This window comes from Gaeumannomyces tritici (assembly GCF_000145635.1).
Source record: "Gaeumannomyces tritici R3-111a-1 unplaced genomic scaffold supercont2.5, whole genome shotgun sequence".
Lineage (NCBI taxonomy): Eukaryota > Fungi > Ascomycota > Sordariomycetes > Magnaporthales > Magnaporthaceae > Gaeumannomyces > Gaeumannomyces tritici.
Window position 1 is genome coordinate 325,182 of NW_008804549.1, and position 25,964 is coordinate 351,145.

Consider the following 25,964-nt stretch of genomic DNA (forward strand, 5'->3'; position numbering starts at 1 on the left):
CTGAGGTGCCAACACCAATCGACAGGGAGGGTCGGATTGGGATAAACGTGCCCGCCTTCGGTTGTGTTGAGTGTGATGTAGTGGTGTTGGTGGCATCTTTGCAGAGGTGGTAGTGGGGGGTTCCCTCCTGGAGGCTGTAGATGGGCGCTTGCTCAGCCGCAGCCACGACAGGCCCTGCAGCATGGCCTCCAACGCTGACCAGGCACCAACCTCCAAAAAAAAAATCCGACACACGTTATATTTTTCCCCACCAAAACTCTATAGAAAAAAACATCAAGAGAAAATCAATTCAATTGATTGCAATGCCTCGTTATCATAACACACACTTTGGATCCTTTCAAAAATTACAAAGGGCGAAGGGAAAATAACTGCCCATTAAATTCCATATAAAAAAATAAAATAGGCACTGGCTATTATTTGGTGCGAGTAAATTGACTTCAAAGTGCGCCCCTTTTGTTTGCGTGTGCGGATTTTTTTTTTGGAGGCTGGTGCCAGGCAGTAGTCAGCCGTGTTGTTTTCGTGTTGCTGCATAAAAAGGCTCCTCAGCTGCGATGAGGTCAGGCCGACGAGCACTAATCACGGCGCGATGTGATGGGCGTCCGGGCGGTGCATGAACGAACCCATTGGGGCACCTTTTCGGGATCGGCGATGGTTTCTGTCAGTGTGTCGTGACCGATTGACATCATTAGTGGTTACAGAAGACCACAAGCGCCAGTGATCCCCTGCCGAGCTGTTTCGTTTTTTGAGGGGTTCCTCGGCCTGTGTGGTGTATTATTGGCTATGGGGGTGAGTTGTGCCAATGTTAGACGGCGCCAAGGTGTGCGCCGAAAGATCTCATTTTCTTCTTTTGGGTGTATTTTCCTTCGTCATTGCTCGAGCTCTCCCTTGTGGGACAGCCTCTCACGCCGCGTGCCTCCATCCAGCCCCATTCTCGTCTCTAGGCTTTTACAGAGAAGGAGGCGAAAAATTCAGCCCCTACCAAATAAGGCCTAGCCTGCAATCTTTTTTTTTTCAAAATTAATTACAGGCCTGGCCGTACACCAATTCGAACCATCCCGCACGCGGTTGGCTAGTGCATACCCTGTCCCCTGCTTCGCTTCACTTGTAACCTCCCACTGTAGATTATTTAAGCCTCACACCTCCCTTCTGCCCCGTGGTCTGGGCTAGCCAAGACATGGATATCGACATGGATATCGTGACAGGTGGGTGTGACCCCAGCCTCGGGGAATCTACAGGTCCCAGGGACCACAACCCCTAGTGCGGTGGATGCAAGATACATTTTCTTCCTCAGAAAACCAAGCCAAACTGATGTACCACCAAGATCCACCGTACTAAGGTTTGTGATCCCTGGGACATGTAGGCCAGTTTTTGGACCGGCAAATGCATCCTTTTCTTGGTCGGTTCCTTGCACGGGAAGCACCAATTATGGGTCAGGGGCCCGCAGGCGAAGAAATGAGCCCACAAGCAAAGTGGGCGAGCTGGCCAAAACTTGGAAGCCCTGACTTGCAGTCCATATTGAGGTTTGCTACGCCAACAACAATCGCGCAAGGTAATCTACTCGCTTGGTCTTGAGATAATGCAACAGACACAAATAACAATAATAATAAAAACGGCCATGTCCGCATCGTTTGTCTGTTCTGGCGCAGGCTGCTTCGTGGTGGCGGTGGCTGCATGGCAGAGATTGAATGCCGAACACAGTATTACCGTATACAGGCATGTGCCCTCTACCCGCATGTGTCGTTTCAAGGCTAAACCTGTCGTGCCTGTGTCTGCCAATCCATCGCCGAGGAATGCCGTTTTCTAGGTACGTACGCGAGGCATGGCGAAGAAGCACCAGAAACACCAAAGCGCGCGCCCAAGACACACCAAGGCGGGAGGGTTGAGCTGCAGAAAAAAAAAAGAGCGTTTCTCGTTTCTCCCAATTTCTTTGGCAGGCCGGGAACTCGCCCCCGATGATCGTGCAGGGGTAGGCCACGACATGCAGGGTGGCGTTATTTCCTGCACTGTTCTCGGACCCACCATGTCGAAATCCCATTGGGCCGTCCACGACTATTGGATGGGAGCAATGGGAATTTGTGCCGCAGTGGCCCGAGGAGGGGGGAAGGCCTGAGGGTGGCACGGTGGGAGGCGGGAGGGTGCGGATCGGGATCGCAGCTGGCACGGCTTCTCTCTTGTGCCTGTGTTTGTGCTCGTGTTTGCGCGCACCTGCAAATTAATCGTGTCGTCTGCCCCTTTTTCTGTGCTTGCTTTTGGGTTCTCTGCTTTGCGTCTGCGTCTAGGCGAAACGGCTGTTTGCAAGAAACTGAACACGCAGCGAGTGACCAGCAGCTGTAGCATGTAGCATCACCATCGCCTCTGTACGAGCTGAGAACAGTACGACCCCAATTTCCCGTAGACTCGGGCGTTCGCCCAGCAGGGCCCCTGCGCCGGCGGGGTCGCCCGCCGCCGGTGTCACTCCCCAAGTCGACCTTCCAAACTCGATGCCTTGAAGGGTCGCACTAGCGCTGGCCGACGGCCAAGAGGAGAAATCTTGGTGGAGTGGGCCTCTCCTCTCGCTTGGCAGCTGTGTGGCTAGAACGTGGGCCATGTCCTAAATTTACAAGCGGGCTTCTTACTCGTCGACCCGGCTAAACTGACGGGGTTGGACCTTGCGCCAGCGCCGGGGTCCAAGGACCGTCACCCCCCTTTTTGGGGGATGGGACCGCTCCTGTTGCAGTGCAGCCCGGGTGGCTGATTGGGATGTGCCATTGGTGCAGCATGGCCGGCTGGCGTGAACTATGTGCTCGACCGTCAAAGGATTATCTCCTTGACGCTGTGTGACCGCAACCGCCTCTCCTTTCTCTCCCTCTTCTTGTTCTCTGTCTGCTTTGCTGCTTGGAGATGTAAATTGGCAGCCTCCTGCGCTTGTGGCCAGCTGCTCCTCCTTCCTGTCACTCTCTCACATCGGTGTTGATGCCATGAAGCGTCCATCGAACTAGTTCATTTCCATTATTATCATTTCTTGTCCTCTCCCCATCCCACTAGCCCGGACCGTGTCCTGACTCCCACAGTCGTTTGAAGGGCCGTCTTCACCGAGTGACACGCCCCAAAGCACACATACACCTCAGGCAAAGGAACAAACAACCCATTTAGGCTTTACACCTCTTCACTCGCTCACTTAGACCTTGGGACGAACCCCACTGCCTCTTCTCTTCTTGGACACACGCATTTTAACACGACAAACACAAATACCACTGGAACAAGAGGCGGGATATAGGTGGAACAAGGACGGACATATAATTTCAACCGAGATCGGGGAAGATGGTGTCATCGTGGATCCCCCGTCGGTTTAGGCCACGAAACCTGGGATATCTATCACTCGCCCTTCTGTCGGGCGAGAACGACAGCGACGACGAGTACGACGAGAAGGACTGCGGCCGCGAAGGCTCTTTCCACGACAACGACGATGATGATGACGACCGGGCATCGGTCACAGACACCCTGGTCGGCGGCAGCAGTCCCACAGAATCGGGGCTGCTGGCCGAGAACTTTGACGAAAAGGCCGTCTACCGCGCCCGCAGGCCCCCAAGGACGGCGCTGGCGCGGGCGTTGGCGGCCCTCGCTAAGCTCAGCATCCTCCTCCCCAGCTTCGTCGTGCCCGGCAACAAACCGGCAGGAAAGCTGCACCCCAGCGCATGGCTAGGTAAGGAACTGCCGTATGTTTCCCTCCGCGTGACCACCCGCTTATCAGTCCCCTCCGCCGCGACGCAGATGGCCTCCGCGGCTGGGCTGCCTTCCTGGTGGTGTGGCACCACGCCTCGCTGCTCTTTTTCTCGTGGAACGTGCACGACGCCTACAGGTCCAGCGAGGACCCCAACGACCCGCAGCACAACTACGCCATCCAGATGCCCTGGGTCCGGCTCCTGATCGCGGGGGCGCCGCAGGTCAAGATCTTCTTCGTCATCTCGGGCTACGCGCTGTCGTACAAGCCGCTCAAGCTCGCGCACGCGGCGCGGTACGGCGAGTGGGCGTCGGCCATGAGCAGCTCCGTGTTCCGGCGCTGGCCGCGCCTCTTCCTGCCGGCCGTCATCATCCTCTTCATGGGCACCATTGTCGGCTACAATCGCTACTTTGGCGACGGCGACGACAAGTGGAACGATGGCGCCGCCATCACCAAGCGCCCGCCCCCGATCAAGGACGAGCTCGCCGAGCAGCTCTGGGACCTGTGGGGCAACATCCTCCAGGCCACCAACCCCTTCTCGAACGACGAGCGCCGCTCTGCCACGCCCTACGACTGGAACCTCTGGACTCTGGGTATGGAGTTCGACTGCTCCATGGTGCTGTTCCTGTGCATGGCCGCCTTCTGCCGCATCCGCACCCTCCCGCGCCTTGTCCTGACCGTCTGCACCGCCGCCTTTTGTCTGTGGTGGAAGCACTGGCCGCCCTTCCTCTTCATCTCGGGCATGTTCCTGTGCGACCTCCGCTTCACGCTCGAGGGCGCCGCCGCCCGCGCCCCGCCCGCCACCCTCCTCCCGACCACCCCGACAGTCCTCGTATCGCCGCTGCGCCAGCAAAACACAAGCCTGATGCGGGCCAGGCGCGTCGCCTTCGTCGTCTACCACCACTCCAAGCGCCTCGTGCTCGCCGTGCCCTCTTACCTCCCGGAGTCGGTGCAGGCCGCGGGCGCCGCCGTGGCGGGGAACCCGCACGCCACGCGGCTGTCGTGCGCCTCGAGCACCGCCTACGAGCGCGTGTCGTCGTCGGGCGTCCCCGCCCGCCTGCGCAGCCGCGCCCGCGGCGCTCGCAACCTGCTGCTGTCGGCCTCCCTCTGGCGCGGCTTGCTGTCTCTGTTCGCCGTAGTCGTCGCCGTCTTCTTCCTTAGCTTCCCCGGAGCCGAGCGCGGCGGCAACTCGGCCCCTTACTACGGCTGGCTGATCCGCGACTGGACGCCCAAGCACTACGAGGATGACAACGAGAGCCACTGGTGGATTTCGCTCGGAGCGGTACTGCTGATCTTTGTGCTCGACCGCAACACCTGGATGCAGCGCGCCTTCACCACGCGCTTCGCCCAGTACCTGGGCCGCATCTCGTACGCGCTCTACCTCGTCCATGGGCCTATGCTCTGGTCCATCGGCTGGCACCTCGGCCGCTGGGCCACGGCGTATACTGGCCGCGAGACGGAGCGCCAGTACTGTCTCGGCGTCGCCCTGGCCCTGGGCCTGTTGTGGCCCATGCTGATCTGGGCCTCCGACGTGGCGTGCAGGCTAATAGACGAGAAGTCGGTCGTCTTTGCCAAGTGGGCGTATGACTCGCTGGCGAAAAAGGAGGACTGAATATGATTGATCTTGTGTGCCTTTCTTTTGTCGTTTCGTTTATTGGACCTTTCTGGGATTGCGGTATGCTCATGCGTTCTTTCGCTCCTTTGCATCTTTGGACCATACAAATTCAGAGATTTATCCACCTTTTGTTCGCATATAGGGTTTCTTTTGTCTATCGGCATGACGAGTCACCATCCTCTGGTGTTCTCATTTCTGGGCTGGGGTGAACATGGAACGGCGCCCCTTTTCTTCTCTTCGTCGCACCGTAGCGATGCCGCGCTTGTTGCTCTGACTTTCTTGATGGGCGTGGGTTTATGGATGACTAGATAGACCTAGATCTCCCTGCCATAGAGCTTAACAGGATAATACCTGATGGTTTGATGATTGCTGCGGTGCCTGGGGGATGCTGGACAAAGGATCGACGCCTGAATGAGATGACCCAGGAACACAGTGGAATGCTGCCAGCCTCAACGCCAGAATACGAGATGGATCGACGAGGGAAAGGATGATACTGGAGGGTGAGGAATGGGTTCCATGACAAGGCGTGGGGGTCAGTGAAGTCAGTGCCTGGCGGCCCCTGCAGCTTGAATTCCTCCGGCTCAGGTCAGCTAGTTTAGCGTCGCCGGGCCACTTGAAACTCAATTCGCACGGGCCATATGCACGACGAACCTCTGCCCCAGCCCATGCCAAGCCAACCAAGCTCCCAAAGTTAAACGCGACGACCGTCAAACAGGCAGAGCGAGAGCTCTAGTGCCGGCACCAGCAACCCTCAGACAACGTCAAGTCTAGGCTCTGGGCCCCCCCCCCGGCGCGTAGAGCACAGTCTCTGGTAGACCGACACGATGGCGTCACTCGCTCGCTTTGCCCGCCTCCTCCCCCGCTCCACGCCCCTCTGTGCTGGCCGCGCCCGCCTCCCCCTCCAGCGCTCGCCAAACGCCGCCCTGAGGAGCCGCGGTACCCAGCGACATGCCTCGACAGGCCCGACAGCGTCCGCCGGCAGCGCGTCTAGCACCCCGCCGCCGCCGCCGCCGCCGCCGCTGCAGGCTCGCACGGGAGCGGGGACGGCGCTCACTACGGTAGCTATCCTCTCGGTGGCCGCGGGCGTCTACCTCGTCGCGACCGACACGCGCGCCTCGGCCGTCCACCGCCACCTGGTGCCCGCCCTCCTGCGCGCCTTCGTGCCCGACGCCGAGGACGCCCACCACCTGGGCACGGCCGCCCTCAAGACGCTGCACGAGCTGGGCCTGCACCCGCGCGAGCGCTCCGGCGTCGACGCCGACGGCTCGCTGTCCGTCTCCGTCTTTGGCCGCACGCTCGCCAACCCGATCGGCATCAGCGCCGGTCTCGACAAGAACGCCGAGATCCCCGACGCGCTCTTCGCCGTCGGCCCCGCCGTCGTCGAGGTCGGCGGCGTCACGCCGCGCCCGCAGCCGGGGAACCCGCGCCCGCGCGTCTTCCGCGTGCCCTCGATCCAGGGCATGGTCAACCGCTACGGCCTCAACAGCGCCGGCGCCGACGCCGTGGCCCGCACGCTCCGCACCCGCCTCCGCCGCGCCGCCCGCGGGCTGGGCCTGGCCGAGGCGGACGTGCTGGCGGGCGAGTCGGCCTCGGGCGTCCCCGTCGGCTCCCTGCTCCCCGGCCGCCTGCTGTGCGTCCAGGTGGCAAAGGCCAAGGAGACGGACGAGAAGGACGTGGCGGCCGTGACGCGCGACTACACCGACTGCGTCCGCCGCCTGGCCCCCTACGCCGACGTGGTTGTGGTCAACGTCAGCAGCCCAAACACGCCCGGCCTGCGCGACCTGCAGGCCGCGGGTCCGCTGTCCAGCATCCTGTCGGCCGTCGTGGCCGAGGCCCGGTCCGCCGCGGCGGCGTGCGGCCGCCCGTCGACGGGACCCGACAGGCCCCGCGTCATGGTCAAGGTGTCGCCCGACGAGGACTCGCCCGAGCAGGTCAACGGCGTCGTGGGCGCCGTCTGGTCCAGCGGCGTCGACGGCGTCATCGTCGGCAACACCACCAAGCGCCGCGACGTGGTGCCCGTCGGCGTGCCGCTCACCTCGCGCGAGGTCGAGGCCCTGGCCGAGACAGGCGGCTACTCGGGCCCGGCCCTGTTCGACAGGACCGTGGCGCTGGTGGGCAAGTACCGCGACGCGCTCGACCGCTACCCGGCGGGCCGTAAGAAGGAGGAGGTGGCGGCCCAGGCGGGCGCCGCGTCGCTTGTCCCGCCGCCCGCCGTGCTCACCCGACCCAGGACGGGCGAGCACGAGGCGGAGCCCAAGGTCATCTTCGCCACGGGCGGCATCACCACGGGCTCGCAGGCGCTGCAGGTGCTCAACGCCGGCGCGAGCGTGGCCATGGTGTACACGGGCATGGTGTACGGCGGCCCGGGCATCGTGACGAGGATGAAGGAGGAGATGAAGGGGCTGCTCAAGGACAGCTGATTTTTCGTCCCTTCTTTTGTTCTTTTGTTTTGCATACATCTATCCAGGGGTTCTCACATCAGCACAGTACTCTAGACCGCCATGCTTTCCACAGCCGTTGGTGCTGTTTTTTTTTTTCACGCGAGGGTAGGGGGTAAAACTGCGATTAGGTTTGGAGGCGGGTAGCAAAAAGCAGGGCGAAAACTAGAAGCATTGGGGTTTATCATGGGGGTTTGCGCATTTTATACCGGAGTCTACACGTGCCATGGCCAAATCCCAAGTTTACCCAAAACGCCGGTCTATCTTGTTACTCTCAGGTTGCAGCCGCAACTCTGATGATGCTCCCCCGCTTCCCATGCAATGTGATTATAAGTGCTCTGTTTATCAGAGCTGGGTATCCTGAACAAGCGCGGTTCCCGCCGGGCTTCTGTCGCGTCGGGGTTTTATCGGGGTGTTGGGGCTGCAACGGCCATGGCGCCGGTAGGTGCGCAGGCGGTTCCCTGCCGCTCATCAACACCCCCAACCACCGTCGCCGCCGCCGCCGCCTCCTCCTCATGCGCCAGCAGCTCCGCCTTCCTGTTCAAAAACGCGAGGTACGTCTGCCAGCCGACGGCGACGACGCCCGCAAAGGCGGAGCGGTACTCGGGCGGCAAGAAGGTGAAGCTGAAGGCGGTGACGGCGGGCCACAGCTTGAGCGAGTTGACGACGCTGGTGGGCACGGTGCGGCGGATGCGGTCGGCGACCTGGCCCAGCGAGTCGCCCGAGAGGAGCGAGTGCATGCCGAAGAAGTAGCTGTTGAACAGGGGCGTGAAGAAGGACTGGTTGATGGCGATCTTGACGGCGAGCGAGGCGAGGCGGGAGCGGTAGTTGAAGTTGTACGAGAGGAACATGAACCTGGGAGAGTATGTTGTTAGATTAGGAGGGGTTTATTTCTGTCCGTCTCATTCTCCCTGACAGTCACTCACCACTTGTACCCCGGAATCGACGCCAGCCCCCCGATGACGAGCGACCGCACAGTCCGGGCCGGGTCGTACGCGGCCTCCACCTCCTCCCCGTCGACGACGCCGCCCGCCATGCGCTGGGCCGACAGGTCGGCGGCCAGGTAGATGGCCAGCGACGTGCACAGCTGCGTGGCGTGCGGGCGGCGGCGCTGGGCGCGCCCGTAGGCCGACGCCGCGCGGCTCAGCGGGCCCAGCCGCTGCCACCACGCCGCCACTGGCACCGGCGGCACCGTGCTGGGCACCGGGATCGGGTCTTCCTGCAGCGGCTTCTTGGTGCTGCTGCTGCTGCTGCTGCGCTGGGGAGGCCGGTTTCGGAGTCGGGGCTGGGGTCGCCGGCGCGCGACGGCGCGGGCGAGGCGGAGGAGGGGGTGTTGTTGGGTCATCTTTTGTTTCTCGCGCGGAGGGCCGGGAGAGCGCCTGGTGCGTCGGCTGGGTTTGCTACTTTCGTATCATGGTGGCAGATGGTTCGGGTGTCGGTTGGGGATACAGGTTGGGCTTGGTCGCGTGCCTTGTCGATGCCGGCTGACGTGGGTGCAAAATGTTGGCTGCCAGGGTTTCGGGTATCAACGGGATTGACTCGGCGTTGCAGCTGTTGCGAGGGTTAGGGTTGAGTGTATAGTGCAGCCTTCCAATGGCCTCATGTTTTCTACGCAACAGGGAAGGCAATATTTCGACGCTATTAAAAGGGGCTGCAGGCAAGTGTAGCAATTACAGTGTAGAATAAAGGAGGTACTAAAGAAGACGAGGAGGAACTAATCCGGCCTAGCGCTATGCATCTTTAGCAAGGCTCGGGCAGACCTCTCGCCCCTGTCTTGCAAGCATCCTTGCTCGCCGCGCCACCATGCACACACAATGCCTTTGCCTAACAGTCAGCTGCCATGTTGCCTAGGGACGAAGGGGCTTCTTCAGCTCTTGCAAGGGATAATAAAATCATGGTCGCGCTGGAACCTGGGTCTCCCCATACCCGCCTACATGCTATCCTCTCAACATCTCTGTCCCCAAGGTTGGCGGGATTTTAAGCCTTTACGTCGGCTGTGTCTGTCATGTTCACAGTCAAACAGGCACCCCTTGAGGGTGACCCAAATGCTCGTACCATCACTGACCCCCCGGCGTTTATAAAGAAGCAACAGGAGCTTATTAGCCAGGCTAACAACCAGGAAACGGCGGCACCTCAGCCACCATCCAGGAATGGCTGCTGCGATGGCTGCGACGAGTCCATCACGGGCACTCGACACAAGTGCCAGGACTGTCCAGACTTCCACTATTGCTCTCGATGCATTCCTGAAGCCTCCCTCATCCACCCGGGCCATTCTTTCAAGATCGTGGGGAAGCAAAAGCTCCCAAAGGCGGATTACAAGGGGGCCATCCGCCAAGCCGTGCGGAAGGCATGCCCGATGTTGCGAGAGGGCGGTCACGTGTCCGTGGACACTGCCCCCGTGGAGAGCAATGCTCAAAAGATGGCTAGCAAAGGATCGTCCGAATGCCGGTCCTGCGAACCGGTGACGCGCTTTCTTCCGATGATTGGAGCGTTCCTGCGACACAAATCCATTGAACACATTACAACCAGACAAGTCACCTACCACTGGCTGATCCGAATTTCCCGTCTTATCGAGGCTACGCAGAAGGGATGCGCTTTCTGCACCTTCGTACTGTACATATTTTTCGGTGCTGGGGAAATCTCGGGATATTATTACGATCCAAAAAAGCCATGGTACTCGGAACCGAAGAAGCACGACAAAGAGAGGATGGCACTCGTCGAGCGCTGCATGAAGTCCCTCACAAAGTTGCAGCACGACCGCTTCGGTTTCAAAGCCATACCGCATTGCCGCAGGGCAGGCTCCACGCTTCCTAATTTCGATGCGCTGCAGATCGGGGTGTCGGACCTCAAGGGCCGCGAGCCAAAGGATCTCACGTGCATTCTCAACCAGTGGGAGCTGAACGTGGGTGTGTATGCTGTTCAAGGTGAGAAAAACGTGTCGTCAAATTCAGCCGAGGTCAATAGTACTAATAGGAGAACAGGCGACCCGCTTGCGGCTCTCATCACCCACCGGCCCCCGAACCCCTCCCCTGGGTCAGAGCATAGCCTGGCGCGAGCGAAGGCATGGCTCGACACCTGTGTTCAAAACCACGGCCCCTCGTGTGGAACGCAAGAGCCGCTGGCTCTCCCTAGTAGGGTCATAGACGTGTCAAAGCCAACACTCAGACTACACGAGACGTTTGCCACCGAGGCGGGCAACTATGTTGCCCTCAGCTACTGCTGGGGCGACGCGCAGACATACATATGCACTGCTGCCACCCTTCCAGATCTCCTGGCAGGCTTCTCCCTTGATGACCTGCCCCAAACATTAAGGGACGCTGTCAGAGTTACCCGCAGCCTGGGGCTCAAGTACCTTTGGATCGATTCGCTCTGTATCGTCCAAGACAGCCAAGCCGACAAAGCCCACGAGGTCGGCCGTATGGCTCAGGTTTACAGGAACGCCTACGTTACTGTTGGCGCCGGGTTGGCCTTCTCGGTGCACGATGGCTTCCTCACGGATAAGGCCGACGCCGAGACGAAACTCTGGCGCAACCTGGTGCCCATGAAGTGCCACCTCCCGGATATGAAGGCGGTTGCGAAAGCAGAAACCCTCGAGGACATCTTCAAAACGCCCCGCGTCGCGGTGGGCACCCTGTACCTCATCATGGAAATGGGCTGCGAGCGCGACTGGTACGATGCGACCTCGTCGCGTGCGTGGTGCCTGCAGGAGCTCGTCGTCTCTCCGCGATACCTGTCCTACGGCCGCTGGCCCACCTGGCGCTGCCGCCGCGCCACCCACAGCGATGGCAGCTACTATCCCGAGCACCCAAGGACGGGGCCCAGCACGCGCAAGCTGGCGAGCGCGCTGCTGCGGTCGGAGAAATCGAGGGCCGATCTGCGGACGACCGTCCAGCTGCACGACGTCTGGAGGGAACTTCTGCACGACTACACCCGGCGCAAGCTCAGCCTGCCCTCGGACCGCCTCCCCGCCATCGGGTGCATCGCCGAGCAGATAAGCCAGCTGACGGGCGCCGGGTACGTCGCGGGTCTCTGGCGCAACAACCTCCTGTACGACGCCATGTTTTACACTCATGCGCGTGAGTGGCTGCCCCGGCCGGTCGGGAGCCGGGCGCCGTCATGGTCGTGGGCGAGCGTCGACGCCCCCATTGAAATCGGGCGCGTTGGAGCTGATGCTCTACCTCTCGCGACGGTGTACGCGTGCGAAGCAACACCAGCGTTGGGGCACACTGCCTTTGGAGAGGTGGCTGGGGGCTTTATGGAGATTGGCGGGCCGTTTAAGGAGGTCGGTAGGGAAGATGCTATCTTTCTGTTCAGGTGCCAGGATGTTTTGAGGCTGGCGCCGGAATGCAACAAAACTCTCTGGGATTGGTACTCGCAGCTTTTGCAGGGAGTAGATGATTATCCCGAGCGGATAGTGGAGATCGAAGAGGCAGTAGAAAAGCCGCCCGAGAGGGTGTTTGCGCTGCTGACGTTTATGAACGATTGGAAGATCGTGGATGGAAACCGGTGGGAGGTAACGTGCTATTCTGGCCTGCTGCTGCGGGAGGTTGAAGGCGGCAAGTACGAGCGGATCGGCGCCTTTATCCACGAGGTTAATGACTGGCTCAATCACGAGCAGGAGGCGTGGGAGGAGAAGACGATCACCGTGGTTTAAGCTTGAGGATCTGGTGGGGGAAGAGTCCTATAGACGTTAGTCTGAATTGTTAATTACAGGAAAAAAAGGCACATGTAAAAAAAAAAAAAAAAAACAAGAACAAAGAAAGCATGCACCAAACTCTGACAGCCGCCCATCCGCCAGCCCGGACAAAGCCTGGCCAAATTAACGGGGGATATCTCGAGGTGTGATCTCCTGGCAACCGTTTGAGCCGATTGGGTTCCATGCAGAAAGCTGTGTAACCACACTAGCCACTCAAGCTCTTCAAGCCCTTGCCTGTCTGCTGGAACGGGAGGATCCTTCTCCCCCGGGTTGGGGAAGATGAGCCCCGCCATTCGTCTAAGGAAGCGACATACCGCAACGCTTCGACGCTAGTGTCAAGCAAAAGTGCTGTTCCTAAAAAAGGTACTGCAAGCAGAGAAAAACCAGTCCGGGAGCGTGTTGGCAAGGGCATTGCGGGAAGTAGGTTTCGCGCTGCAGGACTCACGCGCGGATGCCCTCGAGGCTGGAGGCGGAGCAGCGAGCTGCGTGCGGCTCGGGAGAAATGGCTGATGAGTATGGTGGATAAGTGGACAAAGGTTTAGCAATGGGAACGCGACGAATAAATATAAAGGTAGGAACACAATTGAAATAAGAATAGAATGCGAAAAGCTAATAGGATAGGGAGCCGTAAATCCGAGAGAAGGTGGCCGTGGGAAGTCGAATAGCAAATAGGAAAGAGGGAGCCCCTCGTTGCGAACGGTAAGGGTGAAGATTGCGGGGTGCCCAACACATCAAGCCCGGCTGGGCCATGCCCACACCCGATTTATTCTCCTAGTCTAAAACAAGAAGGCACCATGGCGACGACCTTTAGCTCCAAGCCCTCGTTCCACCTCTGCCCAGACTTTAGCATCGACCCGCCACCGGGTGGGCACCTCCGGCTCGGGTCAGTGCTACAGAACCTCCAGCTCGATAGCATGCTGAGCCCGCTCGACGGCGGCGAGGCGCCACCCGTGTCAGACTCCCTCGTCTTCCCCAAGGACAAGTCCGCCTCGGAAAAAGAGGGGTTCACCTGCTCCCTGAACCACCTCCGCCATGTCAAGGGCGGCATCTGGGCCAAGATCTTCGGCTGGGCTGGGTTGGGCCCCTCGTTCTCGGCGCTGCGCGACCGGAAAAACGACGAAACGATCACGGTCCAAAAGCTGTACGTGCGCTACTTCAACCCGACCCTCGAGTACATGAAGACTGCCCTCGAGACGGACAGCGTGGCCATGTACGTCCAGCGCAGCAACTTCAAGAGGCCCGTGTGGATGATCACGGGTCTGATGTGGGCTGAGGGTGCCTCCCTCTCCAAGGTCAGGGCCGCAAAGACGCAGCTGAAGAGCGAGATTGCCACCTCCGGAACGGCGGGCCTGCAGCTTTCGTACGGCAGCGAGGACGGCCTCGCGTCGCGCTTCGACGGGTCGACCCCGTTCGTGCTAGGGATACGAGCTCGCAAGATCTGGTGGGACAAGCGAGGGGTTCGGCAGGACAAGCTCGACGTCGTGGGGGCAACTCTTGGTGAGGATGTGGAGACGGGGGAGGGTCCCCTTAAGGGGCTGAAATACAGAGATGATGAGACACTGGGATACGAAACAGTAGTCGAAGACGATACTTTGGTTGAAGGGGAGTTTGTCATTTGGCTTTCGCCTACATCTGCAAGTCCGTAGTAGGAGGACAGTGAGCAGGAGAGGGATATAGGGAAAGCTTTAAAATACTAAGAAATGATCAGTACAGTTTTGTGCAGGCCTCAGGGACTAGGATTGCGTATGCGGTGGAATGGCGTCTATAAAAACAAAAAAATAAAGGCGGGAAAAGGAGCAGGAAGAGAAATACTATATTGATTTAAAGCTCAACGTAAAGGCCACAGCACTCGCTACACTAATCCTTGAAATCTGCATGGGAAACGCTTATATCGCAAAGATTACTCTCCTTACGTGCTAATTCCGGTGCGCCCGAAATTCCAGGTTGATAGTGTCCCATATATGCCGCGATCTCTCGTCATCAGCCTGCCAGCCTGGCCTCCACAGGTGCCACGGCGCCACGTAGCGGTACCCACCAGAGTCGGCCGCTCCACCCGTCGACATGAGCCGCAGCATTTTGGCCATCTCAACGGGTTGGCGCAGCTGCTCCCTCGTACGCCTCGTGACTAGGTCCACGCGAAGTGAGAGGTCCATGGCTGTGGCGGCGAGGCCGGCGGCGATGGGCGTCGCGAACGAGGTCCCGCTCCTTCTCACAGACTTGTACTTCGGCCGCAGCCTCCCGCCGCTGTCATTCCATTCCCTCCGCATCATCTCCACGTCCATGCCGAGGGTCATGAAGTTGTCGCCGGCCTGGAGGGGTGGGTTAATGCCGCCGGCGCCACCGATTCCGTCTGAGGCGTGGACGGCGATTACCCAGGGGCTTAAGGTGGCTGGGAATGCTCGTCTGACGTTTTTGCCGCCGTTGGAGGCTGCTGCAAACATGGTGACTGTGGATGATGCTCCTTTGACTGCGGCCTCGATGCCTTCAACCAGGGAATTGTAGTGTTCCAGGGCTGCTTGCTCTGCTTGCTGGTCGTCCTCCTCACTCGGAACTGGGGGCTGCAGGCCGAACGACATCGAAACGATATCTACTTTCCAAATCTCTGCAGCGTGTCGGATGGCCTGTTTGACGTGCCAAGTAAAGTCAGCTTAACCCTTTTAGAGATTGGTATTGCGATGGTGTGGCACGCCCACCAAAATATGATGGCAGCTAAACATGCTTAAACAATAAAAAGGCTACAAGTACTGTAAAAGTAAGAAGAGGAATGGCCAGAAATAACGACAGGAATAGCAAGACGAACAATAGAAGTAAAAGGAATAACAACAGGGAAAAAATAAGAAGAATAACAGTAGGAAAGTCCATAGCATCAACAGTTCTAATCCCTGAAATTTGTAAAACTTTCATCTTTTTTGTGGTGGGCATGGGCGGCTTACTGGTGTTATGTCGTGGGGCCACTTACTTTTGTGATATTCTCCGCCTGGTAGGTCCTGAACTTGTTTCGCTGGAAGACCTTGCCAATGTAGATGTCTGCCTCAGGCGCCGCTTGGTGGAGGAGGTCGGCGCAGTTAGAGCCGTGCATCTCGTCGTCCTCGTCGGCCATGTCCCCCACCCAGCTGTGACACCATTCCTCCCGGATGCGGCCGTCGACCTTCGCGGCCATGATTCCAGGGTGGCGGAAGTCGACGCCCGTGTCGAGAACGGCTATTCGAACTCGTCGAGGGTGTTCTTCCCTAGTAGAGTTCGAGACATTATGGGGCTCAACGAAGCGCGAGTAGGATGCATGGAAGACCTCGAGATTTTTGAGGAAGACATCGGCGTTGCCGGCTTCTCTGTAGCATGTGACCGGGTTAGATCTTAAAGCCTGTCCGGCAGTTTTTATGTTATTGGGTAATGGCAAATGAAGGGGATGGGTCTGACCTTGGGTTGGTGACATCTAACCCATCAAATAATGCGACTTCGGGAAGGGCCGACGCATTGCGTGGCGGGGAGCTGGGATTGCAGTGTTTATGCAAGGTAGTAGAGAAGGTAAACTCGCGCATTGGGCTTCGACTGGCCACATTAGGTTGGTAGGCAGGTTGGACCGTTACGGTCTGAGCATCACAGCTCCTCTGGCGCAAACTGCTATCAATCTTGGCGAGGATTTCGTCGAATACGAGCTGCCAAGCGATCTCCATTCGTGGTCTGCCATGCGCCAGTATGCTTTGGGCGGTGTAAAGCGTGTGAAATTTGAGGCAGTTTTGGGCCGCGTATAGGAAAGGGAGAGCTTCGAGGTCGACCTCCCTGCCACAAGTGACCCGCTTCGTATATTCTGTCAGCGTCCGCCGGAGTCGCCTCCGACTTTCATGGAAGTCCCCACCAGATTTGGTGCGAAGGATTCGAAAGCTTCCCATCTCCTGTCCGGCAATATGTAGCAGTGACTTGGCTAGCATGGTGAAGGGAGGTAGGGGCTTCGGGTCACCAGCATCGTCGTCCTCGGTTCCTGAATCGACGACAGCATCTAGATCGGCAAGCGAAACGTAGTCCCAGTGGCGTTCGGCAGCGTTTGGTTCGTCACTGTCCATAGCGATGAAGGGGGTGCACTCTGCATCCAAGGGCTCCAGAAACCGTATTCTTTTCGGCTCCCAAGTGTTGACGGCATGGTCGGAGTTCATGGACAACATTAATCCTAGCACGAGCTTGACGGCCAGCGCCCGCCGCTGCTCGACAGTAAAAACGGTAGCTCCGTAGCCTGCGCGGTCCATCAGATCCATAGAAAGCTCCTTTGCGAAGTACTTGCACTCGATCAACGCCGAGAGATCGTTCCCGGGGGCGCTCCTGCCGTATCTTTGACCTTCGCCGGGCACCAGAGGGATGTGTATCGGCGGCATCTCAGTACGACCATCAGCTCGCTCCTGGGTTCCGGAGACGTAGACTTCGAGGTCCCTGTCATCCTCGTACGCACTAATGAGGGCTTTGCAAAGCTTTGGCTTGCAAGGTCTGCACTGGGGAGCAGGGTTGTCCGATCTGGTCGATGTTAGCTAAAAGGTATACTGTAAGTAGCATAAAGGATGGGTTTGTCTTGCCAGCCACAGTTTTTTTCAGGAATAGGGACAGGAAGAATAATAGTAAGAATAATAACAGCAGGAAAAGTAATAAAAGGAACAATAGGAGCAACAGGAGGAATAAAAACAGGAATGACAATAAGAGTAAAAAAGCTTGTGGTACGAATACAATTTGACATTTTCCGTGGTGGGCGTGCCAGTGTACTTACTGGAGCATGCGTATGTTGGCATATTGCCAGCCATCGTGGCTACACCCGGTAAAGAAGAACTGGACCGCTGGTGCAGCGTCCGTCGTTATGTGGCGGCGACCCGATACATCCTCCCAGCTGGGCAGCTGGAGGAGGAATCTGTGCTTCCCTCGCTTCTTCTCTCCCTCGCAAAATAGAAAGTGTGGCGATATGGCTCGGACCGCTGCGGCTATTTGCTGTCGAAAACTCTGGAGGGCGGCAAAAGAGGTGGCTGACGAGTTGGCAGTTATAGGAGCAGGCGTGTGACTTGACTCTGGAAACGAATCCACGGTGGACGCCGAGGCTGGCGCAATCGGCCGCGAGGCTAGGGTCTCCAATAGCCCCGGAGAAACCTTGAGGGTGCTGACGAAAATGATGAAGTTGAGGATCTGCTCGTTCAGGTACTCTACATCGATCTCCATCCGCTTCCGGATCTCCTTCGGGGGTCGCCAGCGGGAGGACGACGATTCGCAGATGGAGACGAATGCCTCTGATGTCTCGACTCGATCCGATGTCAACACATTGAAGAGAAAGCGTGCAGTGCCTGGTCCTGGCAGGGGAATAAATCCTATGTCATCATCTCGTGAATGAGGAGCGGCCGCTGAGGACTTTAAGTATTCGACCAGATGCGCAAGTTTGGGATATGTAAAGGGTTGAAGGCCCGCTGCTGGGCTTGCCAGGGGAACGAGAACTGGATTGACCCTCGCCTCGAGAAGGGAGCAGAGGAGTTTGAGCTGGGCGAAGCACTCGTCGGGATAGCCGCTGCCGTATTTTCTTTTCTGGCTATCCCAAGCCGTGTGGAAGGAGGCTGCGCTTGCCTCGGACGACAGGTCATCTCCGTCCGACTCCGAGTCGCTGCCCCAATCGGCCTCCTCATCAAAGTCGGACTGGAGCAGTAGCTCAAGCTGTAGGGTCGTAAAGGTGGTGCGGATGTGGATGTGGAGCTCCCTCAAAGCAGTCCATAGCTTATGGACCCGAGTGCTCCTGGCGACGGAGCGATGGCGCCCCTGGAGCGGCTGCCGAATGACTGACTGACTGCACTCTCGCAGTTGAGAGATCAAATTCCATTCGACAGACTCGCGGATGCCTCCGCTGTCAGGAGACGCGCCGTCAAAAGGCATGACGTCGCCGGCCAAGTAGGCCGAGAACCGGCCTGGAAGACTCGCTCCAAGTGCTTGGGAAGCGAACTAGGCAGTGACTCGGAGATGTCCAAGTTAATAGAGCCGAAGTATGGAGACCAGCGACGTCAATCTGCCCGATGTTGTTTTTTCGGCGTCAGTTGCTACCATTCCAGGAGCGATGTGATACTCGGATCTTCTCGTCAGCTCTTTCCCCCATGTTAAAGAAGGGCCGGATCGCCGGTGCCTCGGGCAGAGGTGCGTTTGTGTCCGGATGGAGGGGTAGACAGCCCGCCCGCCCAAAAAGGATGCATGGCCGAGCCTTCCCTCAGCCCCGCCATACCACCTTGATCAGGTTCAGTTAAGGCAGACCTTGACAGCCTTTACTGGATTGAAGGCCTGACCTTTGTTCCATGTTGGCGACGCTTGACTTCGCCAATCTTGTGCAATACCGTGGCCACTCATAGTCAATGGCAGCACAGCTTGCTGGTTAACTCGGCCGACGCGACGATGACCAGCGTCTCCCACCATCCTCGCATTGCCGACGACATCTTGCCTGGAAGCAGCGATCAGGATAGAGCGCCAATCGCGGCGACTACAGAAAACTGCGAGGCGAGTTTTTCAAGATGCATCCGTCGACTGGAATTGAACGGCGAGGAGAAGACGGCCACCGAGCTGCGGCGGCTTGAAGCGAAGTTCCTCGACTGGAGAGGGTACCTAGGAGTCTTCGCTCGGGGCAGCGCGAGCCTCGACCACCGTCTTGGCCGCCATGCACAGCAGCGCGACCTTGTTCTTCTGGCCTTGGACATGCTCGACATGTCCCTGGCTCAAAGTACGACAGCCTATTCACTGCTACCGCCGATATGAATGAGTCCGTAGTGCTGACTACCTATTTGTAATGCCCTAGTGAGCACCAACCCCGATGACTCCGAGTCGGACGAGTCCTCGGATGGCGAAACGGACCGACGGAAAATCGAGCTAGATGGCGTCTGGAAGTCTGTTAATGAGCTTGGCAGACTGGCGATCCACATCCGACTATCTCCCACTTCGTCCTTTGACGCCCGAGTCCAAGCGTTTGCGGCCAGGAAGGCTGCAGAAATAGCCCCGTTTGAGACCTTGGCAATGCTTACCGTCAAGCATCTTTACCCAGACTCTACCGATAGCATCCGTCGCCTCTTAGGCAAGGCCATGACAGACCGGTACGCGAGGCTTCTGTACTGGAAGTATCATGACAGGAAACTGCGCCTCGACCGTCGCAGGGAGGCTAGTGTACCTGTGCAGCGCGAAGTCTTCCCCCAGAGGCCACCTGCAACGCTGTACCGGTCACAAACGCCAACCAAGTCGGAAATTTCTAGGCCCCCAAAGCCCGAGGAAAGCCAGGTGTCGCTTGGAACCGACCTGCTGTCCGACACTATACCATCTAATCCGGCTTCCCATGTCGTTATCCCATTTTACGAAAGTAATGTTCCGGTCCGACGGAGAGCGGGCGCATCGACTGTTCTAGGAACCAAGGCGAGGTTTCCAAAGCCCCCCAAGTTGCAGGGTGGGGGGAGTAGCTTGCCGTGCCCCCTTTGTCGGAAGATGTTCCCAGGGACCAGCTTCGACGACGTCGTGTGGTGGAGGTAGGCACATGTCCTACTCTAATGCGCCATGGACAAGTAGAACCCAGCTGAAGTGCGAGATGTTAGGCAGCATGTAAACGACGATCTCACCCCCTTTGTTTGCCTTGTCGAAGTGTGTTCGGAATCCTGCAGATACGCAAGCAGGGCGGAATGGAAGGCGCACACTACGCAACACCACGACGACTTCTGCTCCCGAAATAGAGTGTCCAGGGCGCGCGACTATATGCAGGAAAGTCAGGACGCTTCGGGGCCCGGGAGCATCATGTCTCACGACGAAGCCTCTGATAGCTGCCCTATATGTTGCCGGCCCCTCACAGAGCCTGGGAGTGGCCCAAGCCAGGCGGTAGCAGCGCAGAAACCGCCGAGCCATCACAGACAAGAACTGTCTGCATCGGACCTCGGGACAAAGAATGCCAAAAAATCGGTGCGATTTGACGCTGCGGCTTCGCATCCCGCCACAGCCAGCGAGCATCTGGATGAAGCCCCTCAAAGGTTAGCAGATGTGGCACCATCATCCACGGCATTGACATACAAGAACAGCCTTCTGGACCATATTGCCGAGCACATGCAGTCTCTTGCCTTGCTTACGGTGCGACTGGCGGTAAAGAGGGCTGCCACCAAGTCTGATTACCGCTCCTTCTCCAGCGCCCAGGAGGCCAGCAGCGACGGGACTCATAGACACCGGAGCACACTCGATACCGATCTTGAGTTTTCCCATGGAGATCAATCAGAGGACTCGCCCAAGTATCTCGGAGATCTGTCGTCATTACCTCCTAGCCGGCCTGCATCGCCGGCTGAGCCGACTCTACACGATGAGATACTGCTGCCAGAAAGCCGCCTTGAGATGCCCCCTCAGCAAGAGATTGGAAAGGAGGATATGATACTTCTCCTAGAGAGGCGAGACCAGTCCGAAATCACACCGGAATTGGTCCAAGAAATTGCAGCGTCGTATGACGAAGACGTCATGATATTTCTTCTGGAAAAGCTAAGGGGCCAAATCCAGATCACAACGGACGTGGTCGAAGCAGTAGCAAGGAACCAGAGCAGTGGAAAGGGGGTGATGGCGCTTCTTCTGGACAGTCATAGGGGCCAAACCATGCGGGCGCTACACCTGGCCGCGGAAAACGGCCACGAAGCCGCTGTAAGGCTGTGTGCTGAAGCAGGCGCCGATCATAATAAAGAAACGCCACTACATTGGGCCGCGAAAATGGGGCGTAAAGCCGTCGCAAGGCTGCTTGTGGAGGCGGGCGCCAACATAGAGGCGAAAAACCACATACAAAAAACGCCGCTACACCACGCCGCGGAAGCTGGGCACGAGGCCGTCGCGAAGTTGCTTGTGGAGGCGGGTGCCAATATAGAGGCGAAAGATTATCTGGAGGATACTCCGTTGCATTTGGCCGTACAAGAGGGGAACAAGACCATCGCGAGGCTGCTTATGGAGGCGGGCGCTCAAAAAGAGGCCAAAAACGTTGATGGGGAAACGCCGTTGCATTTGGCCGCACAAGAGGTAAACGAGACCGTCGCGAGGCTGCTTACAGAGGCGGGCGCTCAAAGAGAGGTCAAAAACGTTGATGGGGAAACGCCGTTACATTTGGCCGCAAGAAGCAGCAACAGACTCGTCGTGAGGTTTCTGGTGGAGGTGGGCGCCGATATAGAGGCGAGAAATCATCGGGAGCATACTCCGTTGCATTTCGCCACAACAAGGGCGACGGGGGAGCAAGTAGCCATTGCGAGGTTACTTTTAATGGCGGGCGCTCAAAGGGAGGCAAGAACCATCGATGGGGAAACGCCGTTACATTTGGCCGCAAAAAGGGGGAACGAGCCCGTCGCGAGGTTTTTGGTTGAGGCGGGCGCTGATATGGAGGCGAAAGATCGTTGGGAGCATATTCCGTTGCATTTGGCCGCAAAAAAGGGGAACAAGACCATCGCGAGGCTGCTTATGGAGGCGGGCGCTCAAAAAGAGGCCAAAAACGTCGATGGGGAAACGCCGTTGCATTTGGCCGCAAAAGGGGGGAACGAGGAGGTTGCGAGGCTGCTGGTGGAGGCGGGCGCCGAAAAGGAGGCAAAAAATAAGGATGGGAAAACGCCGGTGCGCATAGCCGCGGAAAAGGGGCACGAGGCTATCGCTGAGTTTCTCAAGCACAGAGGGGACGATGCCGTGCGGCGGGTGGAATCGCACCCCTGAAGCTTCGATCCGGGGCCGTAAGTCCCGCGACCGACGCATCGTCACGCCGTAGCCGACCGTGGCTAGATGCGTGCCGATCTGCGAGGCCGGCTCGGCGTGCCCCGTCCCGGGGACCGTGTGGTCGATGGGATGGGATTTCGTGCCATGTTGTCTAGCGAGATCCATGGCGGTGTGTATATCATGTTAGCCTTCGCCATGGAGCGAGAACAGGAGCAGAGAGTTGGCGTGCCGTATGATGGTCGCTTCGTCTTCAAATATACAATTACACTATCGACATCCACCAGAGTCACCAGCCCTCCTCGAATCCATCACAACCTTCCGGTTGGGCTGACATGGACGCCGAGATCTCCCTGCCCCTGATTCCCAGCCGACAGCCCGTCCCGTCTGCCCAGCAGCAGGCCCCGCAAGTCGGCACGCGCCTCGTCCAGCTCCCGGTCCAGGTCGTGGTCCCACAGCCAGCGCATGCGGCCGCGCAGGCTCTCCACCACCCGGGCCGGGTCCGCATCTACATCCCCGTCGAGCTCGAGCCCGTACAGGCGGCCCTGGACGCGGCTGTCGGCGACTACGCGCAAGCCGCGGGCGCGGCGGTGCGCGTCAAACACACGAAAGGCGACCTCGACGTCGGCGGCGTGGCGGACGGCGGGGTCGCCCAGCAGGGCGCCGAGCACGCAGGCGTCCTCGAGGGCGACGCCGGCGCCGGCGCCCATGTGCGGAGTGGAGGCGTGGGCGGCGTCGCCGGCGAGGCAGACGCGGCCGTCGCAGAAGGAGGCGGCGGGGACGCCGTGGTCGAAGAGCGCCCAGGCGCTGGTGGAGGGGCCCATGAGCGAGAGGAAGAGGCGCACGCGCGGGTGCCAGCCGGCAAAGTCGGCGAGCATCTCGTCGCGCGTGCGCGAGACCACCCAGGACTGGTCGGGCCACGAGGGAGTGTTGCTGAAGGCGACGACTGGGGGAGGGAGAAGTGTTAGCGCTAAAAAGGGAGAAGGGTCAGAGACACAGGGGCCGGGTTAATTACTATTCATCACTCCGGCTTCCCACAGCGGGTACGCAATGACATGCCCGCCCCTCCCTAGATACATCTGCGGGCCCGGGTCCAGCTCCTCCTCCCCGCCCAGGGCGTCGTGGAGGGCGTCGAGCGGCACGAGGCCGCGGTAGGCGTACTTGCCCGAGAAGACGGGCGACGAGGCCGGGTCGTCGGGGCCGAGCACGCACCGCCGCACCAGCGACCGGATGCCGTCGCAGGCCACCACGGCGTCGTGGCGCGCCTCGGCGCCGTGCGCAAACCTAAGTACCACACCGCCGGCGCCGCCGGGCTGGGGCTGGCAGTCAACGACGTGGTGGCCCATGCGCGCCGCCCCGACCGGCAGCAGCGCCGCCAGCTCGTCGAGCAGGTGCGCGCGCAGCATCGAGACCTGGCCGCCCTTGCAGCGCAGGCGGAGGATCACGGGCGGCGGCGGGTCTGCTGCTGCTGCTGCTGCTGCTCCTGATTCTGCGTCTCCTCCCCGCTCTCCTGCTTCACCACCCGTCCCTGCCGCAGCGCCGCCCCCACCACCACCACCCCTTTCATACGGGCAGCACCCAAGCCGAAGGTCGAACCAGACGTCGTCGTCATCAGCACCCCTCCGCGGCCGCGCGGCCCTCCCCGCGGCGGCGGCCAGCAGGGCGGGCGAGATGAGCTCAAGGGCGCGGGCGGCGTTGGGGCCGAGCGAGATGCCGGCGCCCACCTCGGCGAAGCACGCACCCTGCTCGTACACGGTGGCGGCCACGCCGTGCCGCAGGAGCTGCAGCGCCAGCGCCACGCCCGCGATGCCCCCGCCCACGATGCCCACGTCGAAGGGCTTGGTGGGCGGGCGCGAGAACTCTGCCGCCGCCGACGTCAGAGGAGGAGGACAGGGAGGAGGAGGAGACGTGGGCGCTGGCGGATCTGCGGTTCGGGGAGCCGTTGGCGGTGATGTCATGTTTGTTCGCGTGCTAATATTTTTACCTTTTTTTTATACTTTTGTCCCTTGGCTTATCTGACTACCCACCCCTTCCTCAACCCGAGCCAATTGTCTCTAATTTCTTGTCTTCCCTCCTTTTCCCCTTCTTTTTCTCTCAACCCCTTTCTAGCGCTGCACTAACTACAACCCTCTCTTTTATCCGGGGTTTATCCCGGCCGGGGTGCGAGTAATGAGGCTGGTAAGCGACTCGTCCCGATGCCGCTGTGGCCTCTCGACGGGTTATTTCCTGGCGCGCGTCTGCAGAGCGGGTTTCGGTGAGGAGGGACTGTTACCCTCGAGTGCCCCTCCTTCCCGCATGCGCCGTTAAAATACTTTTTCTTGCTGTGCCGCTGGCGGAGGGGTCGAATACACGGCCGGAACATGTTGGAGGGCTGTTGGCGGTTTCTGCCGGCATGGGCTGATGACGGATGCCGTCCACCCAGAGACGAGATGACGGTTTCGGCAAACTGTATTGTGACGACGACGTGAGATGGTATCGTGCTGGTGCAAATCTGTGTGATGAACGGAATGGGCAAGGGCGGTCTGAGAATTTGTGAGGGATGATAAGGGTCTTGACCGGTGGGCAGGAAAGAGCCAGGCCGGGGTGTGCTGGTCCAACACTCTTCGGCCCACGGATCCCGACCAACGGCTAAAACTGCGCGCTCGACGGCGTTTTGCTCGACGATTGGCGTCCAACTCCACCTCCGTCGATCTCGGAGGAATCGGGCCCGGGGGCCCGTTGTCGGCGATCGGATGAGATGGGCTGGCGTCACATCGGGTTTGGCCTAGGCCATCCTCTCCCGCAGCACCCACCCAACCCCCAACCTCCATGGCAGGGCGGCTGACTCGAGAGAGGCAGGTTGCTAGGCCGAATGCTACCAGCTAAGAAACCCGTGAGGTTGAAATAGGGAAGGCTTGCCCTTTAAGAATGTCATGCACAGAAACTGCCCGTCGGCCATGTCCGGGCAGCGGGCCGGGGTGGCATCGCAGCAGGTAGCACCGCAGCGCCGGCACAGGGCTGTGAGGGCTGCGTCGGTTCCAGTTCTGTGGCTCGGTGTGCGTCTAGGGGCATGTCGCCATGTCGTCATGCGAAAACGTTCACCCGCCGCCGTGCCCCGTCGCGGTGGGTTCTTTTTGCGACACAGAGAAATGTTCATCCGCCATCACGAACGCTCACCTGCCCGCCTGGGAACGTCCTCCCAATGAAGGCAGGGAATTTTGTCACCCGCCTTCATTCTCCCGAGGGCGCACGCCGCATGTTCCAAGGCCATGCGGATCGGCCCGTTTGCTCGCGTTCTCCTTCCATGTCGGGCTCGCTCTGGTCACCGGCGTCTGAAATCAGCATTGACGCTCGTTTTCGCTTTCTTTTCCTGTCTGTTTCTTCCTTCCCCCTTCTTGCTGCCACCACCAATTTCAAATCCTCCCGACTAAATTGCAGGCATCACCAACGCCACCATCTCTTAAACCGTCCCATTCGGCACTTGTCGTTGGCAGGGGAGGGCAGCGTCCCGCATTGAAGGTATGGATCAGGCGAAAGTTGACGTTCGGGGCAGGTTTATGCAGATCGCTGGCCCGATCGCATTTCTCGCTTCGGTCTGTGTGTGTGTTTGTTTGTCGTCTGTTCTGTCCGTGTACGGTTGCGCCTGCGTTTCGCCTTCTGGTCGCCCTGGAATTTCCTCAACAGGTAAAAATAACCCACCTGGGAAACGCCAGTGAGATCCATCTCGATGGGGCCCCGGTTCCCTTTTTAACTGCCCTTTGGTGGGGTGCCATCCGTCAAGAACCTTAAAAAAACACGAACGCCTGGACCGCGGGCTCGGGGCCCGGAAGGAGGGGGAAGGAAGAA

At 59.1% G+C, this 25,964-nt stretch overlaps 8 protein-coding genes across 8 annotated transcripts; 5 read left to right on the forward strand and 3 right to left on the reverse strand.

The window, feature by feature from the left end:
* Positions 1 to 2,702: 2,702 nt before the first annotated feature.
* On the forward strand, positions 2,703 to 5,680 carry GGTG_09093 (acetyl transferase). Its single transcript, XM_009226937.1, has 2 exons — positions 2,703 to 3,682; positions 3,751 to 5,680. The coding sequence occupies exons 1-2, from the start codon at positions 3,301 to 3,303 to the stop codon at positions 5,310 to 5,312; spliced, it is 1,944 nt and encodes a 647-aa protein (XP_009225201.1). The 5' UTR covers positions 2,703 to 3,300; the 3' UTR covers positions 5,313 to 5,680.
* Positions 5,681 to 5,954: 274 nt separating this feature from the next.
* On the forward strand, positions 5,955 to 8,014 carry GGTG_09094 (hypothetical protein). Its single transcript, XM_009226938.1, has one exon. It carries the CDS (start codon positions 6,140 to 6,142, stop codon positions 7,733 to 7,735), a length of 1,596 nt encoding a protein of 531 aa, XP_009225202.1. The 5' UTR covers positions 5,955 to 6,139; the 3' UTR covers positions 7,736 to 8,014.
* Positions 7,838 to 9,265, reverse strand: GGTG_09095 (hypothetical protein). Its single transcript, XM_009226939.1, has 2 exons — positions 8,680 to 9,265; positions 7,838 to 8,608 (listed from the first exon to the last, which is right to left on the reverse strand). Exons 1-2 carry the CDS (start codon positions 9,096 to 9,098, stop codon positions 8,158 to 8,160), a joined length of 870 nt encoding a protein of 289 aa, XP_009225203.1. The 5' UTR covers positions 9,099 to 9,265; the 3' UTR covers positions 7,838 to 8,157.
* A 302-nt stretch (positions 9,266 to 9,567) lies between these two features.
* Positions 9,568 to 12,515, forward strand: GGTG_09096 (hypothetical protein; the record flags this gene model as incomplete). Its single annotated transcript, XM_009226940.1, has 3 exons — positions 9,568 to 9,751; positions 10,288 to 10,677; positions 10,735 to 12,515. The coding sequence occupies 3 exons, from the start codon at positions 9,568 to 9,570 to the stop codon at positions 12,405 to 12,407; spliced, it is 2,247 nt and encodes a 748-aa protein (XP_009225204.1). The 3' UTR covers positions 12,408 to 12,515.
* Positions 12,516 to 13,243: 728 nt separating this feature from the next.
* On the forward strand, positions 13,244 to 14,095 carry GGTG_09097 (hypothetical protein; the record flags this gene model as incomplete). Its single annotated transcript, XM_009226941.1, has 1 exon — positions 13,244 to 14,095. One exon carries the CDS (start codon positions 13,244 to 13,246, stop codon positions 14,093 to 14,095), a length of 852 nt encoding a protein of 283 aa, XP_009225205.1.
* A 151-nt stretch (positions 14,096 to 14,246) lies between these two features.
* GGTG_09098 (hypothetical protein) lies at positions 14,247 to 18,960 on the reverse strand. The gene is made up of 4 exons (XM_009226942.1): positions 17,200 to 18,960; positions 15,867 to 16,952; positions 15,409 to 15,778; positions 14,247 to 15,070 (listed from the first exon to the last, which is right to left on the reverse strand). The coding sequence occupies exons 1-4, from the start codon at positions 18,336 to 18,338 to the stop codon at positions 14,366 to 14,368; spliced, it is 3,300 nt and encodes a 1,099-aa protein (XP_009225206.1). The 5' UTR covers positions 18,339 to 18,960; the 3' UTR covers positions 14,247 to 14,365.
* GGTG_09099 (hypothetical protein) lies at positions 18,846 to 21,802 on the forward strand (the record flags this gene model as incomplete). The annotated part of the gene is made up of 4 exons (XM_009226943.1): positions 18,846 to 19,167; positions 19,243 to 19,957; positions 20,159 to 21,098; positions 21,560 to 21,802. 4 exons carry the CDS (start codon positions 18,846 to 18,848, stop codon positions 21,800 to 21,802), a joined length of 2,220 nt encoding a protein of 739 aa, XP_009225207.1.
* Positions 21,803 to 22,307: 505 nt separating this feature from the next.
* On the reverse strand, positions 22,308 to 25,962 carry GGTG_09100 (hypothetical protein). Its single transcript, XM_009226944.1, has 2 exons — positions 23,155 to 25,962; positions 22,308 to 23,085 (listed from the first exon to the last, which is right to left on the reverse strand). The coding sequence occupies exons 1-2, from the start codon at positions 24,095 to 24,097 to the stop codon at positions 22,451 to 22,453; spliced, it is 1,578 nt and encodes a 525-aa protein (XP_009225208.1). The 5' UTR covers positions 24,098 to 25,962; the 3' UTR covers positions 22,308 to 22,450.
* Between the last annotated feature and the right edge of the window lie 2 nt (positions 25,963 to 25,964).